Source organism: Pristis pectinata, chromosome 19, assembly GCF_009764475.1.
Source record: "Pristis pectinata isolate sPriPec2 chromosome 19, sPriPec2.1.pri, whole genome shotgun sequence".
Taxonomy (NCBI): domain Eukaryota; kingdom Metazoa; phylum Chordata; class Chondrichthyes; order Rhinopristiformes; family Pristidae; genus Pristis; species Pristis pectinata.
In genome coordinates this window covers 17,660,199-17,678,736 of record NC_067423.1, presented here as the reverse complement: position 1 = coordinate 17,678,736, position 18,538 = coordinate 17,660,199, and the positions used below count along the sequence as shown (strand labels likewise).

General features: G+C 42.9%; 1 protein-coding gene across 2 annotated transcripts in view; it reads left to right on the top strand.

Moving 5' to 3' along the window:
* The window catches only part of mapk8ip2 (mitogen-activated protein kinase 8 interacting protein 2), a 60,048-nt gene that overhangs the window by 17,788 nt on the left and 23,722 nt on the right, over positions 1-18,538 (top strand). The window contains exons 3-6 of one of the 2 annotated variants that reach the window (XM_052033999.1): positions 7,895-8,098; positions 8,615-8,690; positions 13,432-13,623; positions 13,744-16,203. In XM_052033999.1, coding sequence (XP_051889959.1) covers positions 7,895-8,098; positions 8,615-8,690; positions 13,432-13,623; positions 13,744-16,203 — 2,932 coding nt within the window. Of the gene's footprint in view, positions 1-7,894; positions 8,099-8,614; positions 8,691-13,431; positions 16,204-18,538 lie in introns of both variants that reach the window. The other variant, XM_052033998.1, reaches the window with a different exon arrangement.

The following is an 18,538-nucleotide window of genomic DNA, read 5'->3' as shown; positions in this document are numbered from 1 at the left end:
GATCTTCTACATGACTGCTTTGAGTCAGTGGACTGGTCCATGTTCAAAGACTCAGGTGCCAGCCTAGATGAGTATGTCACCACTGTCACAGACTTTATCAGCAAGTGTGTTGAGGACTGTGTACCGAAGAGGAGAATCAGGGTGTTCCCAAACCTGAAACCATGGATGAACCAGGAGGTCCACTCCCTACTGAAGTCTAGGATTGCAGAATTCAAATCAGGTGACCCTGACCTATACAAGAAATCAAGATATGACCTCTGTAAAGCTATCAGAGATGCCAGAAGATAATATCAGTCCAAAATCGAGTCCCAGACCTGCCATCAGTTGTGGCACGGTTTACATGCTATAACAGACTACAAAACGAAGTCGGGCAGCGTCGTCACCAACAGCGCATCTCTTCCCGATATGCTTAACGCATTCTATGCACGTTTTGAACAGAAGGGGAATGCTATGTCACCACCCACCCTGACATCCTCCCTTGAACCTGAACCCATGGTCACTGTTGAGGACGTAAGATCAGTCTTCTGGAAAGTGAACCCGCGGAAAGCATCTGGCCCAGATGGTGTCCCTGGATCTGTCCTCAGATCCTGTACAGACCAGCTGGCGGGGGTATTTGCAGACAGTCTCTCCCTGCTTCAATCTGAGGTTCCCACCAGCTTTAAGAAGACCACTAACATCCCGGTACCTGAGAAGAACAAGGTAATGTGCCTTAACACCCAGTGGCTCTAACATCCAATGTCATGAAGTGCTTTGAGAGGCTGGTCATGGCACACATTAACTTCAGCCTCCCAGACAACCTCGACCCACTGCAACTCACCTACCGTCAAAACAGGTCTACGGCGGACGCTATCTCCCTGGCGCTACACTCAGCTCTGGAGCATCTAGACAGTAAAGACACCGACGTTAAACTACTTTTTATTGACTACAGCTCCGCCTTCAATACTATAATTCCAAGCAAACATCACCAAACTCTGAGACCTGGGACTCAACACCTCCCTCTGCAACTGGATACTTTACTTCCTGACCAACAGACCGCAATCAGTAAGGATAGGCAGCAGCACCTCCGCATGATTATTCTCAACACTGGTGCCCCACAAGGCTGTGTCCTTGGCCCCTGACTCTACTCCCTATACACTCATGATTGTGTAGCCAGATTCTGCTCTAACTCCATCTACAAGTTTGCAGATGGTAACACCGTAGTGGACCGAATCTCAAATAACGATGAGTCGGAGTGCAGGAAAGAGGGGGAGAGCTTAGTGACATGGTGTCATGACAACAACCTTTCCCTCAGTGTCAGCAAAACAAAAGAGCTGGTCATTGACTTCAGGAAAGGGGGTGGTGTACATGCACCTGTCTATATCAACAGTGCTGAGGTCGAGAGGGTTGAGAGCTTCAAGTTCCTAGCAGTGAACATCACCAATAGCCTGTCCTGGTCCAACCATGTAGATGCCATGGCCAAGAAAACTCACCAGTGCCTCTACTTCCTCAGGAAGCTAAAGAAATTTGGCATATCCCCCTTGACACTCACCAACTTTTATCGATGCACCACAGAAAGCATCCTATCTGGATACATCAGGGCTTGGTATGGCAACTGCTCTCCCCAGGACTGCAAGAAACTGCAGAGACTTGTGGACACAGCTCAGCACATCATGGAAACCAGCCTTACCTCTATGGACTATATCTATACTTCTCGCTGCCTCAGTAAAGCAGCCAGCATAACCAAAGACCCCACCCATCAGGGACATTCTCTCTTCTCCCTTCTCCCATCAGGCAGAAGATACAAAAGCCTGAAAGCATGTATCACCAGGCTCAAGGACAGCTTCTATCCCGCTGTTATAAGACTATTAAATGGTTCCCGAGTACAATAAGACGGACTCTTGACATTACAATCTATCTCGTTATGACCTTGCACCTTATTGTCTGCCTGCACTACACTTTCTCTGTAGCTGTGACACTTTACTCTGCATTCTGTATTGTTTTACCTTGTAATACCTCAATGCACTGTGTAATGAATTGATCTGTATGAATGGTATGCAAGACAAGTCTTTCACTGTACCTCAGTACATGTGACAATAATAAACCAATTCCAATTCCAGACCTAGCCTTTCCAGTCCTTTCCAGTTTCTCCTCATAACTGGAATATTCCATCCCAGTCAACATCCTGGTGAGTCTGTTTTGTACTCTTTCCAATGCAATCACATTTTTCCTATCGTGTGGCAAGCAGAACTGTAGATAGTACTCCAGCTGTGTACTCAGTACTCAGGTCACTCTACATTACTCCATCAAAAAAATTCCCAAGTTATTTATGGTTTCATTTAGATATAGAGATCCCTCTACACTGTCCCACTAAACATAGCCAGGTCAGATATATAACAGATTTGTTATAGCCTTAAACTACCATCACTGAGTTATCAAGTACTCCCCCTGTCACCAGATTAAAGTTGCCTCAAATAATTTTCTATAAACCTTTTTGGTCAGCAGCCACATATCAATCAGTGGATGGAAGCCAATGGAATTAAATTTCTGAAGTGAAGTACAATGCTATATTAGGCATTTACTACAAGTGGCAAAATGTGAATTTCTACTTTGATGTCTCATTCCAAAGGACGATGTGACCCACCTTCACTGCCTACAGTGCCACACTCCCTCACTGCTTTACTGGGAGTACTAACCTGAATTATGTGTTCAGAGCCCTGGAATGAGACTTGAACCCACAACCTTCTGACTAGGTAGCATTGAAACAAGATAACACCAGAGTGTCAATGGTTCTAGATCGTTAGAAAAAAGTACAGCAAGATTAACAAGAGACAAAATTACCCACTGATGTATTGCCCACATGTTATTACAGGCAGGTTCTTATGAGTGTTGTCTGCTGTCTCAGGCTTTTGTGTTCTGCTTCATTATCACTGGAGGTAATTTGCACAAAGTACTGGCTACTGGCCCTAAAATACCTGGTTTTAAAACAACATAATTGCTTTTAATTTTGTTAGTTGCACTTATCCAGGACAGTTAAGTTAATGGCTCAGTGGGAAATGAGATAGCCCCCAGTCCCATTCCCAGCTGAGCTCCCATTCCCAAATGGCAGTTTCCCTGCACCCATTCCCAACTGACAGTAACCCAGCTACCCATCCTGTTCCCAGATCCCTGTTCCATTTCAAGTCTCAGTGGGCCAGATCCTTGTCCCATTCCTAACCAACAGATACCCCAATCATTGTTCCATTCCAATCTCAGTGGCACTGCTCCCTGTCCCTTTTCCCAACTGATGGTGGCCCAGGACCAAACTTCTATTCCCAGCCAAGACTGGCACATGTTCATTGTGACAGTGATCAGATCCCAGTCCCAGCTAGCTGACTTGGCCTTGAGCTGGTGCAACTCGGGTACTTACTGTTTTACCAGGATAACTGCAAAAGGAAACTATTTGTCACAGTATTTTAGGAACAGCCACGATCTGCATCACTGACGTCAATCACTGGTTTACTTTTCGGTCAAACACTGGCCTTCATCTGTTCTGCCTGAGATAGCTGCAGCAGTGCAGTGCAAAAAGCATTACTGGCAACAGTGAAATGGATGTCAGCACAAATGGAAAATATTTTTGTTGCTCAGTATAAATGATTGCCACCTTTAATAACACAGGTTTTCATTGGAGGAGATCGTATTATTTTTCAGAGTTATATTTTGTGGTTAGATATATCTCAGCAATCACTGAGCCACATTTCTGAGAAGGATTAAGAGTAGTGTAGGGGCTCAGCACTGGGTCAGTCAGCAGTTCGTGAAAAATGTGAATCATCCACTTGAGCACAATCTTAGCAGCCATACCGCCTGGGCTAAACAGCAGTCTCTCTCACCTCCTTTGCACATGACAAAAAGAAATTAAATTAGAATTAAAGACGAGGTAAATTAGAATTGTCATTGCTGACAGGAAATTGCCCTGTCTGGTTTGGTGTTTGGTCAAGGCTGATGAAGCTGTCAACAGCCTGTCTCTCTCTGTAGCTCTCACTCTCAGCCTCTTCACCCACCCCCACTCTCAGCGAGCCGATTACCCAGGCAATAAGCAGAGTTGACTGAATTATTCATGGCCTACAGGGTTCATTAGTGAAACAAGAGCAGTCCCTCAGGAGCTGGAGCTCTAGACCGAGAAGATTGAGTTTCCTTAGCAGTGCTGATTCAGCTCATTGATTTCCTCCATGTCATTCGTGAAGAAAAATAAAGATTCTTGACGTTTTGCTCTTGTTTAAAGGGACTTGGTTCTCTAAATCTGCCATGCAAAGATCTGAATCTGTCACAATAATTCCACAGAGCTGAGGAATCTGGGTAATTTACTGAGCCCGTGCTTCGCTGTCAGAAGCCTGCGGAAGGCACGTGGGGGGAGACAGTTGAAGATGAAGTCAGGGAAATACACGAGTTTGATTGGAGATAGTGCAATGGATATTTTTCATAACAAGGGAGTAAACTTCACATGTAATCCCCAAGCTCATGGGAAGAGGTGGGCTGGAAACTGATACCCCTTTCTCGGACATAGAACACAACCTATTCAGTTAAGCAGCTATTGTGCCCAGATTGCAAAGGCATTCATTGGACACACTGTTCATATCACAGGCTTGGACATTTTGTGCCGCTGTATGAAGCAAATGTCAGGTCCCTTGTACATGTTAATGAGGGTCTGATGCTTGCTGAAGGAGCCTGTTACAAAGTTAGTCTGATCTCATGAGCTCAGAATTCTTCATTGGTTACCTGTTAATGTTTTTTTTTAACTTTTTGTGGAGTCGGGGCAAGTAAGAGAGATTTCCTCCTCTTCCATTGCACGTTCCAATAACGCATGACCACCTTCCACTTCTGGAACTCTTCTGAGAATTGCTAGCAGTGAGGTAGGCAGCCAGAAATTAAATGATGTTTGGCTGGATCTTGCTAGACCTGAACCACTGCCTGTGGTCCGCACACCTACCTGGGCTGAATGCAGAGGATCCATCTAACTAGCTGTTCACACTCTCGACTCAGGTGGCAAAGTCTGAATGGTAACCTGACTTTGACCTATGCAGTGCAGAGGTCCTGTTCCAGAACACCCCTGACAGACCCACAGAAGGCAAAAGTGCATACAAACATACAAATTAGAAGGAGTAGGCCATCCCTCAAGCTAGCTCTACCATTAACTAAGATCATGGCTGATCTGATTGTAACTTCAGCTCCACACTTCTGTCTGTCTACCTGCAGTAACCTTTCACCCCCTTGCTTATCAAGTATCTACCTACCTCCGCCTTAAAAATATTCAAAGACTCTGCTTCCTTTTCTCTTTGAGGAAGAAAGTTCCAAGACCCTCTGAGAGAAAATATTTGCCTCATTTGTGGTAAGCAATTCCTTATTTTTGAACTGTGACTTCTAATTCTAGTTTCTCCTATATGAGGATATATCTTCTCTTTCCATCATATCAAGACCCTTTCAGTTCTCGTTAGCTTCAATTAAGCCCCCTCTCACTCTTCCAAACTCCAGCAGACACAAGCCAAGTCTGTCCAACTATTCTGCATAAGAAAATCCGCACACTCCAGATAATAGTCTTATCAAGCTTTGCTGAACTGCTTCCATCCTTCCTGAAGTAAAGAGACCCATACTGTACCCTGTTCTCCAGAGGTAGTCTCAATAATGCCCAATATAATTGAAGGATAACCTTCCTACATTTGCATTCACTTCCTTCATAATGAACAATATCATACCGTTAGCTTTCCTTATTACTTGTTGTACCTACGTGCTAACTTTTTATGAATCTTGCACTAGGACACCAAGATTCCCCTGCATCTCAGGTTCTGCAAACTCTCACTGTTCAGATAAAATGCTTCTTATTTTTCCTATCAAAGTATAAGATTTTAGGTTTCCCACATTATAACCCATTTTCCAGATCTTTGCCCACTCACTTAACCAAAGCTTTATCTTGTTATAGCTGTCATGTATTTTAATAGTTTTTAAAAAAATATTCATTTAGAGGCATTTTAAAACAAAATCTTAAAACTGAAACAAATAAGAGGTACAAACTAATAAAAATAAAATGAAATAAAAATAAAGTCAGTTATACTGAAGTACTTTGAAATGTTTAAAGACTTCAAGCTAAAGACAAATAATAAAAATACAATTTCCCTTTTGCTTTCCGATCTGCAGGCTTAGCCTCCCCATTGGCTTCAATGGGCTTTCAGACCCTACATCAGCTCTGACTGGAGCAAATTCTAAATTTTTGGTTTTCCCAAAATAATGCTAATGAATCACAGCAAGACTGAACCCTGTTGTTGGACTCTGTGGGGAGTACAGCGATGGAATGTGGTGACAGATTCAGAAAGTTTTTCACCAAGAAAGTCACTATTCTTTGAAACTCTCTGCACAAGAGTGCTGTTGAAGCTTAGACAATGAGTATATTCAGGAAAGAAAAGAATACATTTCTAAGGAATCCATTAGGGTTTTAAAGATGCCTGAAATAGCTGAACATAGTGTGCATGATGAGAGAGAAAAGCAGCAAGTTATCCAAGGGAGGGAAGTGATTACAGGTTTAGCAGAAGATCTTGAAGAATGAGAGCCGGTGGAAGGAGATACAGTGAAGTATCTTCTGTGATTGCAGGAGAGGCATGTCAGGTAAGAGAGACCATTGATAGTCCATGGGTTAAAGGAACATAACATTGGTCTATACAGAAAGTAAACATTGTGAGATGGTCTTTTACCTTGGTAGTCCTGGTGTGATACTTAAAATTATTCCTATTCTGCACCCAGTCCTGAGAAGAATTATGGTGACGTTTATATACTATGCCATCTCTCCTCACACCCACTGACTCATCTGGCAAAAACCCATCATCTGTTTTTTGGGTGGGCTGTTCTTCAGCTGTAGAAATATTTTCACAGCTGAACCAGAAAATCTCTAGGTTCTAATCATCAACATGCCACCTCTGTTTCAGAAAATTGTTTTCCACTAACCAGCAGCAAAAAGTTTACCTTCCCATCAGCAGGCTGTACACAACCTTCAGGTAGAAGCCACTCATCAATGTTCCCATCGTCGCATTTGGCAAACTGCCCATATGGTGTATCATTAGTGGCCATAATTTCTCCAGTGCTCCCCCTCGCTGTCCCAGTCTCCACTCTGCATCAGCTCATCCACAGTTCTGCTGCATCCCTTCCTACATGAAGTCACATTCATTCCACCTTCACTAACCTTCACGACTTACCCATCTGCTAAAATAGTGCTGTTACAATGTTTAGACCCTCTTTCAACCTTTTCCCAAGCTGTCTTTTGTCTATAACCTCACATAGATTTTTTGATTCAAAAATGTTGATTTCTCCAACTTATTACTGCCAGGTTCTTACTAGAATTAAAGAAATTTGAAGCACAGAAGGAAGCCATTCACCTTATCATGTTCATTTCAACCAAAGAGAAGCATTTGGTCTCAGTCTGTAGTTTTGTAGGTAAGGTGATGTCAATTGCTTATCCGGGTATATTAAATGTGATGTGGCTTTCTGCATCCAGCGCCCTTTCAGGCAGTTGATTTCACACCTCTAGTGAAAAGAGGTTTTGCTCAACTCCGGTCCTTAAATCACCTCAATCCTGTTCTCCCAGTATTGGCCACTCTGCTCCGGGAAACCCCTCCTTTATTTTCTCCCTCTCAGGACCTCACACAGTTCCTTGCACGGGATTGATCTCCCCTGAGCCGACTTTGGTTTGAAACAACTACACAGCTCATTTTCTTTACAGCTAAGGTTCTTGAACCCATGATAAATCTCCTCTGAGCTGTGTCTGATGATGCCTTCCAAGACCACAATGTATTGACTTCACTGTCCCTGCATTGGCTTCTTGTGTACTTATTTGTAAATTCCTCTTTGTTGGTTTGTCCTGTGATTTTTGAAGCATTCTCTGCTGTGCCTTTTCTAGGACTGCCTGATGTTGGATATGAAGGGCGCACCACAGGCTGTGACAGAGGTCTGCTCCTTCCAGGATGATCTACAAGAATTTGAAATGATTGACGATACTGACGACATGGAAGAACGAGAGTTACTGCCCTCACCCTCTGCCACAACTGCCCAGCAGTCTCGACCTACCACCTTAAACCTTGCCACTCCCCTCTCCCACTCACAGGTTGGTGAGACACCAAACAGCTCCCAAGAAAATGATAATAGTAACGGTAGAAGGTCACTCATGCAACCCGGTGCTGTGAGATGTTGGGAACTGCCCATTGTCATGGAGATTTTAAAACCTGATAGTTGAGGGGTACACTGAATGTTGAAACTGAGACTGAGTTGTAGAAGCAAAAAGAGTTTCGAGATCTTCCTCTGTGTGAACTTTGCTGAATTGTGTCGAGGCAATTAAAATTAAATTCAAATTACCTCAAGCAGGGAAGTGACCAAACTATCAAATATTCTTGATCATTGTTCAGTGAACACCTCCATCACTCACTTCCCACTGCCCAGTCCCTCCCCCTCACCCCCAGAAATGGCACAATGGTGAAATAGCTTTCTGCTGATCACAGTTGAGGCTTAAAAAGGAGAACTGTGGGGATAACACGTGGCAGGTAGCAGATTACCAGTACCTCATCTGAGTAGCTAAAGAGGTGAATTTTTCAGCATATATCAGAATTGTTCCTTTTATTTCCAGGATTCTCTCAATAACAATGCCAGTTTCTCTCCAAGGAAAGCTAGCTGGCAGGAGACACTGCTCCATTCCTCTAGTGGTGAGTACTAATCTATTTCTAAGCTCTTTCCCCAAGGATGATTGCTGATGGTGGTTAAGGGACAGGGATCTACCTATTGCATTTTCTCAATGGCTGAGGTTCGCCCGGAATGAGATGCAACATTTTCCTCCAATTCTGCTTGCATCTCCTTTCCATTGCCTGTTGGAATAGCTAAGGTCACTGGTATACGCTCGCACTCTGCTATTCAGATTCCACATTCCAAAGACGTACAGGTTAGGAAGTTGTTGGCATGCTATGTTGATGCCAGAAGCGTGGCGACACTTGCAGGCTGCCCTCAGAACACTCTATGCAAAAAGATGTATTTCACTATGTACATGTGACTAATAAAGATATCTTATCTTATCTTATCTTATCTTATCAGTAGTGTCCATTCCACCAATACAGCAAGTGCTTCAGAAGAACAAGGAAAGTTTGAACATTTTCATATATTTCTGGACTCAGTTTAAGTGGGGCCAGATAGTTGGAAGGTTGTAAGTGTTATATTTTTGCACAAAAATATATGTCTTGACAGTTACAGGCCAGTCAGACAAATGGCAGTGCTGGGAAAAGGTTCAAAGATACCTAGAATAAAATAAGAATATACAAGAACATAAGAACTAAGAGCAGAAGTAGGCCATCTGGCCCTGCAAGTCTGTTCTGCCATTCATCAAGATGATGGCTGATCTTTCACCTCGGCACCGCTTTCTTCCATTCTCCCCTTTTCCTCCAGCATCCAGAAATCTATCAATCTGTTTGGAATGAACTCAATGAGCGAGTCTCCTCAGCCTTCTTGGCAAAGAATCTCCACCATCGAGGTGAAGGAATTCCTCTTCCTGTCAGTCCTAAATGGCCCACCCTTTATTCTGAGATTGTGAACCCCACCCCACCCCTAGTTCCACACTCTTCGGCCTGGGGAGATATCCTCTCTGCCTCTACTCTATCAAGCCCTTTGAGAACTTTGTAAGCTTCAAAGAGGTCATCACCTATTCTTCCAAACTCTAGAGAGTACAAGCCGAGACTACGCAATCTCTCTTCATATAACAAACCTGCCATCCCAGGAATTAGTTGAGTGAATCTTTATTGGACTTCCTCTGTTGGAAGAACATCCCTCTTTAGCTGAAAGGCAAAAAACTGCAGATGTTGAAAATCTGAAATAAAAGTGGGAAATGCTAGGAACACTCATCAGGTGAGGCAGCATCTATAGAAAGAGGAACAGAGTAAATAACCCTTCTTCAGGACTGGAAGATGAGAAGACAATTGCTTTACAAGTTGCACTGAGGAGAAAGGGTAGAGGGAACAAAAGGATTATCTGTGATAGAGTGGAGACCAGGGTTGGCCTGGTGACACCAATGCTTGCAGTACTGTCTAATGGAGGGAAATGAATTCTAGTTAATAATATCTGATCTGTCTGGCAGTGTAAATAGAGGAAGATGAATGGAGGCAGTTAGAGAGGTAGAAAAACAATATGCTGGAACTGTGCAATGCAGAACACAGACTGCTGGAAATCTGAAATAAAAGGTACTCAGAAGATAAGGCAGAATCTGAGTCATGGAGTCATCAAGAGACAGAGCACAGAAACAGGTCATTCAGCCCACTGAGTTTGCACCAACAGGAGAGAGTAAACAGAGTTAATGTTACAGGTGGATGACCTTGTATCAGAGCTGGCAGTTCTAACAACAAACATGAAAGGCTGGTTAATTTAAATATTTGAATTCCATAGAACACTACAGCACAGGAAAAAAAAAACAGGCCATTCGGCCCTTCTAGTCTGTGCCAAAACGTTATCCCGCTAGTCCCATTTACCTGCACCCAGTCCATAACCCTCCAGACCACTCCCGTCCATGTATCTATCCAATTTATTCTTAAAACTCAAGAGTGAGCCCGCATTTACTACATCAGAATTCTTGAATTCCAAGGGCTACGACATGCCTAGAGAGAATATAAACCGCTGTTCCTTGAAGTTATGTTGGGCTTCATTGGAACATGTAGGAGGCCAAAGACAGAGGGGTTAAAGTGGGAGTGGGATGGAGAATTAAAGTGACAGGTGATATGGAGTTTAGGGCCACCACTGTGGAGTGAATGGAGGTGCAATCAAGAGTCTGTGTGCTGCTAATGGATATTGAATACTAACCTATCACCTGAGGTGAAGGCAGAGAACTCCAGAAAGTGAAGGGAAGAATCAGAGGTGGACCATGTGAAAGTGAGAAGCGGTGGCAATTGGCAACAGGTTCTGTATGACTGTTGGAAGCAGCCCCAGTATGGTTGTCACTGTGCTGCAGGAAGAGGTGAAGGAGGGGGACTGAGTAGGACTGAAAGAAGAATTGTTCTACATGTCCAACAAAGACAGGCATACCTTTGGCCCATGTGAATTCCCATAGCTGATTTGGAGAAGGGGAGAGGAGAAAGAAAACATATCCATTTTCACTTAGTTTGTTTATATCCCCTTGAAGCCTCTTTATATATTCCCTATTCACAATCCCACATAGCTCTATATCATTTCCTTACTTAGAGTTATGACAATTGATCCTCTTAGCCAAATTATTGACGTAGATTGTGAATAGCTGGGATCCAAGCACGAATTCCTTTAGTTCTCCTCTAGTCACAGTCTGCCAGTCTGAGTGAGACCTGTTTATTCCCACTATGATTTTTTTTCTGTTTGCTAACCAATTCATAATACATGCTCGTGTATTACCCACAAATCCATAGGCTCTGTAGATGTTGACCAACTTCCTGTGTGAGACGTTATTGAAAACTTACTGAAAATCTAAAGACACTACACCCACTGGTTCCCTTTATCCATTTCACTAGTCACGTCCTCAGAGGACATAAATAGATCAAACAAACATGATTTTCCTTTCATAAATCCATGCTGGTTCTGCTCAACCCTACATTCTTTCTGAGGTGTTCTGTTATTACGTCCTTCGTTATAGATTCCTGCAGTTTCCCTACCACTGACATTAGGTTAAGGAGTTGATATTTCCCTCTTTTCTCTCCCTCTCCATTCTAACGTAATAGAGTCATATTTTCTACACTCCATCCTGCAGAAACCATTCCAAAATCTGATGAATTTTGAAGGCTGGTGACCAATTGATCAGCTATCTCTCCAGCACCTCTTTCAAGACTCTATTCTGACAAAGGGTCATTGAATTGACAGGTTAACTCTGTTTCTCTGTATACAGATGCTGCCTGACCAACTGCATTTACTGCTTTTTTAATGACATGAATCTGAAATTTGGCTAAAGAAAGTAGGGAGCATCTGTGTTTTTCAGAAATGGAGTACAATGTAGAGTGGCATTTGCAAGCAATTGTTAACAAAGCATTGCTCTATATAACAGGCAGTTTGAAGAAGAACAGTTAATTTTTCTTTACGTTTTATCTTGCCAGTTACCTACTTGCATCAAACCTGATTATTTTCTGGTTGCAGTTTCCCAGTGCTTCCTTGCCCTACATCACCGACATGTCCCAGTTCATTTCCAACGGCATGAACCCACCCTGCCTCCTATATCATCCGGAAGGGAACCTGAGCCCATTATGAAAAACCCTCCCCTTCCATGACACTTGAACTAATGTTACAGCAATCTGTCATTTGATAACTAAAATCACTCATCATTAAGGTGTGCTTTTCCAGTAATTTACACAATCAGACTCTGGTTACATGGTTTTAAGTAACAAATAAGTGTATGCACTTGATATAAGGTGACCAATGTTTCAGCCCACACAGCACCCTGTTTCACAGTTCTACAATACACTGGTATCTCATTTTTTTAGCACTTAGGAAGTGCACCCAGGAATCAGAGTGGTAACTGACATGGCACTAAAAAAGTTCTATTATGGTATTATATCTACCTATATCGAGAAGCTTCACTCATTGGAAACTGCACACTTCTGTGCTGGGAACTTGCACAAATCCCTGCCGTCAGCTGGTGCTCCTGTAGCAATGAATTGCCCATGGCTTAGTATGGAGAGGCTGCCTGTGAGGGCTGGTGTTGGGTGGGCTGGGATCTTACAATTTCTCCCATCACCTCCTTCTGGACGTGATGGAAGTTGCTGTCTCCTGCTTTCTTTGTTTGGCTACACAGCTTTCCCCCAGCCAGAGATTTCTCTATGGTAAGAAGTTCAATGGCCAGCGACCACTGTAGTGAGAAAATGTTTCAGTAAGCCTATTATTTCCATTATTTTGTCTTTAAGTGTCTTTTCAGTATGAAATAAGGTTATGAAGTCATGGTACCAAGTCCCTATTCCCCTGCTTTCTATAGACTTAATGCCTTGAGTTACATGGTTTGAGTTTACATGGAGTTTCTCGGGAACATACCCTGCCCCCACCTCCCCATAACGCGGAGTTCAAATGTATCTCTACCTCTCCCCATTCCTTTAGTGGGTATGCACTAAACGCACTTGAGTTAGGAGGTTGTAGGTTCAAGCTCAACTCCAGAGACTTTATCTTTCAATATAGGTTGATGTCTCTGTGCAATATTGAAGATTAGAGGTGTCACATTTTCATAAACTGGTGTCCTCACCAATCTTTATTCCTCAACCAATGTCACTAATACAGATAATCTGTTCATTCATCTCATTATTATTTGAAACATCTTACTCTGGATAAAGTGACTGCTGTACTTCTTAGAGTACAATAGTGACTGCATTTGAAAAATCTCCTGAAAGTGAAGCATTTTGGCACCTGCACAGATCCTGAATGATATAGCCATTCTTTCATTTAACAGGATTTCATTTGTCATTACAGGTCATTTAACTCCTCCACATCAATGTATTCAAGACAGTGTCCATCCTGCTGGTTGGTGTATGACTTCCCTTAACTCTGGGACACATGGCAATGGATCGCCACTAAAACACACGGAAACTGAATCAACCCAGTCACCTCTGAAACCACTACTCTACGATTTTGAAGGAAATCGACGGGATACTCTGGAATACGGTAACAGCAAGGCTGACCAACTCATAGAGGATCATAATAAGAATGTTGTATTGCCATCATTGCCATATCCATCATTGCATGCAAACAAAGAACTTGCTAAACACTGTCTCTCTCCGACAGGGTCTTTTGGTTTTCATAGAAAGTCACCAAGTCCCTTCGCAGAGATGGAACCAGGTCATGATGGCAATGTACATCCAACTAATGCAGCAGACGATATCACATTAGCAAGCTCAGACACAGAGCTGGAACAGGACTTGACTAACAGCAGCTCCAAGGGTGATCGTTTCCCTGGTAATAGATGCAATGAAACATACACTCTAGCCTCTGAATTAGGGATGAACATTGAGGTTGAAGCTGATCACCCTTTAGCTGCCACTAGTAAATGTCTATCATCTTCCAACCTCAGCAATGGTTCCTGCACTCCTGTGTCTGACGTAGAGCTGGAACAAGAATTTGGCGTCGAGCTTGCAAGTAAACCACACAGACCACACTCAGAACAAACAGATTCTGTGACGCATCTTTTCGAGGAAACCGATTTGAAGTCCATTACCACCACTGCAGTCGGTTCTTCCGATCCCAACATGACCTCAGAGTTGGACCCTGATCATACAACACATGTGACTACTAATGATCATGCTCAACCATCTGGCTCCAACAGTGATACAGCTTCTCCTTCCTCTGATCCAGGAATTGTGGCAGATCTCACCACAAAAAGCAGCAAAAAGTTCATACGGTCATACCAAAGTGAGGATGGTGGTTCCTCTGGTTCTGATTCAGAACTGGAGGAGCTGGAAGATAGACTTACATGTGACAACAGTGCTGCATGCAACATGATTTCTTCTATCTCTGAGACAGAGTTAGATCTTACCAGTGAGAGCAGCAGTGGAAGGTCATCACACTTAACCAATTCAATTGAGGAAGCGAGTTCACCCAACTCTGATCCTGAGATTGATTGGGAGGGAGAAATCAGTACAGCAAGTGTAAAAGACCGATTGTACTCAATAAAGATGGCAAACAGTCCCACCATCAATTCTTTGGAACCAGTTGTCGAATGGAACCTTGAGAGTGGGTATACAGGGAGATTCCTCAGTGCAATTGACCCAAACAATTTAGATATTTCCACAGAAATCTTGGAGTCAGAACAAATAACTGACCCAATTACTGATGTCATTGATGGATCTTTGCAAAATCCTGATGAAACTAAAGACCAGGTTACTTCAGCACAAACTTCAGAGTTCAGACCCGACAGTCAGAATGAAGATAGCAGCAGGCCAACGTATCTGGATATTGTTCCAAATCAAGGACTTTCTCGAGTTCCAACTCCTAAATCACAAACGTTTGAGAATGCTGAAGAGAACAGTGATGACGAACTGAGTAATGATTCTGAGTCTTCATGTTCTGATCATGATTCAGATCCCGATCTAAGTGAAAGTTCTGACTCTCCTTGGCTCCTCAGTAACATGGTCAACACAATGATCTCACAAGGCTCGCACACTGTCAAAGACGAGTACTGGCTGCAGACTAACTCATTCAGTGAGACCACTTCTTCATGCTCTGACATTGAGATTGAACCAGTCAATAATAGTGAGCTCTTGCTCACTTCAGGCCATCAGGTCAACTTGGGCGAGGAAGCCTGTGAAGTCACAGATGCTAAATCAGTCATAATGAATAGTAACAATGATCTTAGTGACTCTATGTGTTCCGAAGATAAAGAGGAGACTGGAGTTGAGGAACTTGAGTTAGAGCTAATTCCTGCTAACAAACCACCCGCACTCTACATGGCTTTGAGTAGTCCACCCCATGATAGAGTATCAGCAGGAGATAGCTATAGTGTGATACTCACTCCAGCAAGAGTTGACTCCTGTGAAACGGAAACGGTGCTCGATATTGATTTAAAGAACCTTTGCACAAATGAATGTGACTACACAGGAGCCACACAGGCTGCAGCTCCAAGCTCCACTCTTAGCTTTAAATATGAAGAGTCAGTTGATTCCCTTCATGGGGTGAAGCCAGATCAGGATGCCAAATCTCCAAGTTTCAGCGAAGAGCTAGAAGTTGCATTTATTCTGGAAGATAAATTGACTGAACTCAGTAAATCTTCAAGACCTTCAACCTTGGAGGTCCAGGTGAAATCAAAGCCAGTAAACAACGAAACTAACTCTACCAGTAAATGCTCAAGTCCATTTTCTCTGTATAATGCAAACCCCAAAATACCAATATCATTTAGTGACCCATCAAATGGACCTTTCAGCCTGAGGGAGTTGTCCCCATTACACAGGACAGCCAGCACACAGTTAGACCAATCACTGGCCTACGACTCCATTAAGTACACACTGGTGGTAGATGAGAACACTACTTTGGACCTCGTTAGTTTGAAGCGCTGCACATCTATTTTGAGCGATGACAGTGAGGTCTCAACACTGTGTGACAACTGTGAGCTGGAGATGGACAATGAGTTTGGAGAATGCGCACAGAGACAGGATGTTGAGAACTCATCGGAGGATTCATCACCTGAAGCTGATACACAGTTTTCTAAGAAATTCCTCAACGTTTTTGTCAACAGCACTTCTCGATCTTCCAGTAAGCTGTGCTATCTTATTGCAAGTTTCAGTATATACAGTGTGGCAGATCCATTATGGACCACATGCCAATAATTGTTTCCATATAGACAGCCCGTGTTACAAATTGGCATAATTTGCTACATATATGCCACGTTAACATTGGAATTTCTATATTTTTTTCCTGTGTGATGTAAATAGTGAGGATTCCATGTGCTGAGAAAGGTTTCATGAAAACAATACAGACAGTCTTTCAGCTTCAATAATCTGCTGAGACAGGAAGCTCTACAGCTCGTGGTACAGTCCACTTGTAACTGAGCTAACTGAGCATGTCAGTAATCAAAGCAGGGATGAAGGCCTGTTCTGTGGAGAGGCTGGGGTTGATCTCCTTGGAGCAGAGAAGTTTAACGGTGGTTTTGATGGAATGTTCAAAATCATGAATGGTTTTGACAGGATAAATGAGGAACTGTTTCTAGTGAATGTAGGGTCTATAATCAGAGGGCATAGATTTGAGATGTGGGTATATATGGGGCTGGGGTGGGGGTATTGAACTTAGGACAGGAGGTGGATGTTAGGTTGCAGTGAGGATGTTTGGGGTGTGGGTGCTGAAATGACAGCTGGCTATGTTGATGGGAGTGGGAGTTGTAAAAAGGGATGTGTTTCTGCGAGAGTGGAGAGATTGAGTATTTTGGCAGGGGATAGGGAGTGGGTTTGATTTATTATTTTACAAGATATGGGCATTTCTGGTAAGGCCAGTATTCCTGTCCTTTGGTTTTGTGTTAGCTTCATGAATGCTGCAATGCTTATTGTGAAAATATTTCCAGAAGGAAATTTGGTATTTAATGATACAGGAATAGCAACATTGTTACAAATCAAGACCGTGCTTGATTTAGAGAGGAATTTGCAGGTGGTGGTATTTCCATAGAGTGGATCTTTTATGCCAGGGAATTCAAGAGTTGACCATCAAAGAAACCTCGTTCTGTGGTTGCGGTGTAAGTACAGTGTGCCAGTGGTGGAGGGAATGAATGTTTCCAGTGAAAAATGGAGTGCCAAGTACTTGGATGGACTTTTCCTCAGTGGTGTTGTGCATCTTATTTGTTATTGGAACTGCACTGAACTCACCAACTAGCAAGTAATCCACCACAATCTTGACCAGTGCTTTGTAGATGGTGGAAAGACCTTGGTAAGTCTGAAGTTGGGTTACTTGGTGCAGTGCAGCCAAACTCTACTCTTGTACCCACTGTAATTGTGACTAGTTAAGTTTCCAATAAATAGTGACCGTGGGATGTTGTTGGAAGCAGCCCAGGCAACATTGATAATTTGGTCTTAATATCTTGCCTTTATGTCATTGTGGGATTTATTTGCTTTTGGTTCCTGAGGTGAAGAGATTAAAGAAAATTATCAAATGCTCACTGGAGTTTAGGTGAATGAGAGATAATCTCATTGAGGCATGCAAGATTCTTCGATGGAGAAATGGAATTAAGGGACATGGAGGACAAGCATTAAGGTATCAGGATCCGTGTGACTGGAATATTATTTAGCACTTACCAGTGTTTACCTGAATGTTTTATTACTACTGCAGTTGTGAGCTGAGGAGAAAGAGCAATTGAACACTCTGCAATCTTCAGCGAATCACAGCTAACGAGTAAGGGAAGGTCACTGACAAAGCAGTCGTAGATGTTTGGACATGGGGCACTGCCCTGAGCAAATTCTGCAGTGATGTCCTAGGGCTGAGATAACTGACCTCCATCGACAACAATTAACATCCTTGTGACTCCAGCCAGTGGAGACTTTTCCCTTTCATTCCCAATGACTTCACTCGTACTAAAGCTCCTTGGTGTCACATTCATCAAAAGTTGCCGTTGTTGAAGCAGACATTCTTACCTGACCTCAGGAGCTCAGCTCTTTTATTTGTAAATGATGTTTGCTGATGGCAGCACAATGTTTATTTCCATTCTCTACTTCTCATATCATGAAGCAGCTCTTGCCTTTCATGCAGCAGTAATATTAAGGCACAGGTTAATAAATGACAAGTAACATTCATGTGACAAGAGTCCCAGGTAGTGACCAACTTCATCTTTCTATTTCCCTTTAATGATCACTAGCATTGATTTAAAAGCTTGAAAAGTAAAAGCAGGTGTTGTCCTCACAAGAATATTAAGTTTGGAGCCAAGTGGCCCAGCAAAACAGTTGTGTTCATCAGAGATCATTTTTTTTAAGTGCATAAGTGATGCTTCAGGGCATTACTGAAGACACCTCCATTAATTTCCTGATGACTGAGAACAGACTAAAGGAAGGATAACTACCTGGATTGGCTGAGCAGACCAATGGAAAGACAACTAACTGGATTGGCATTG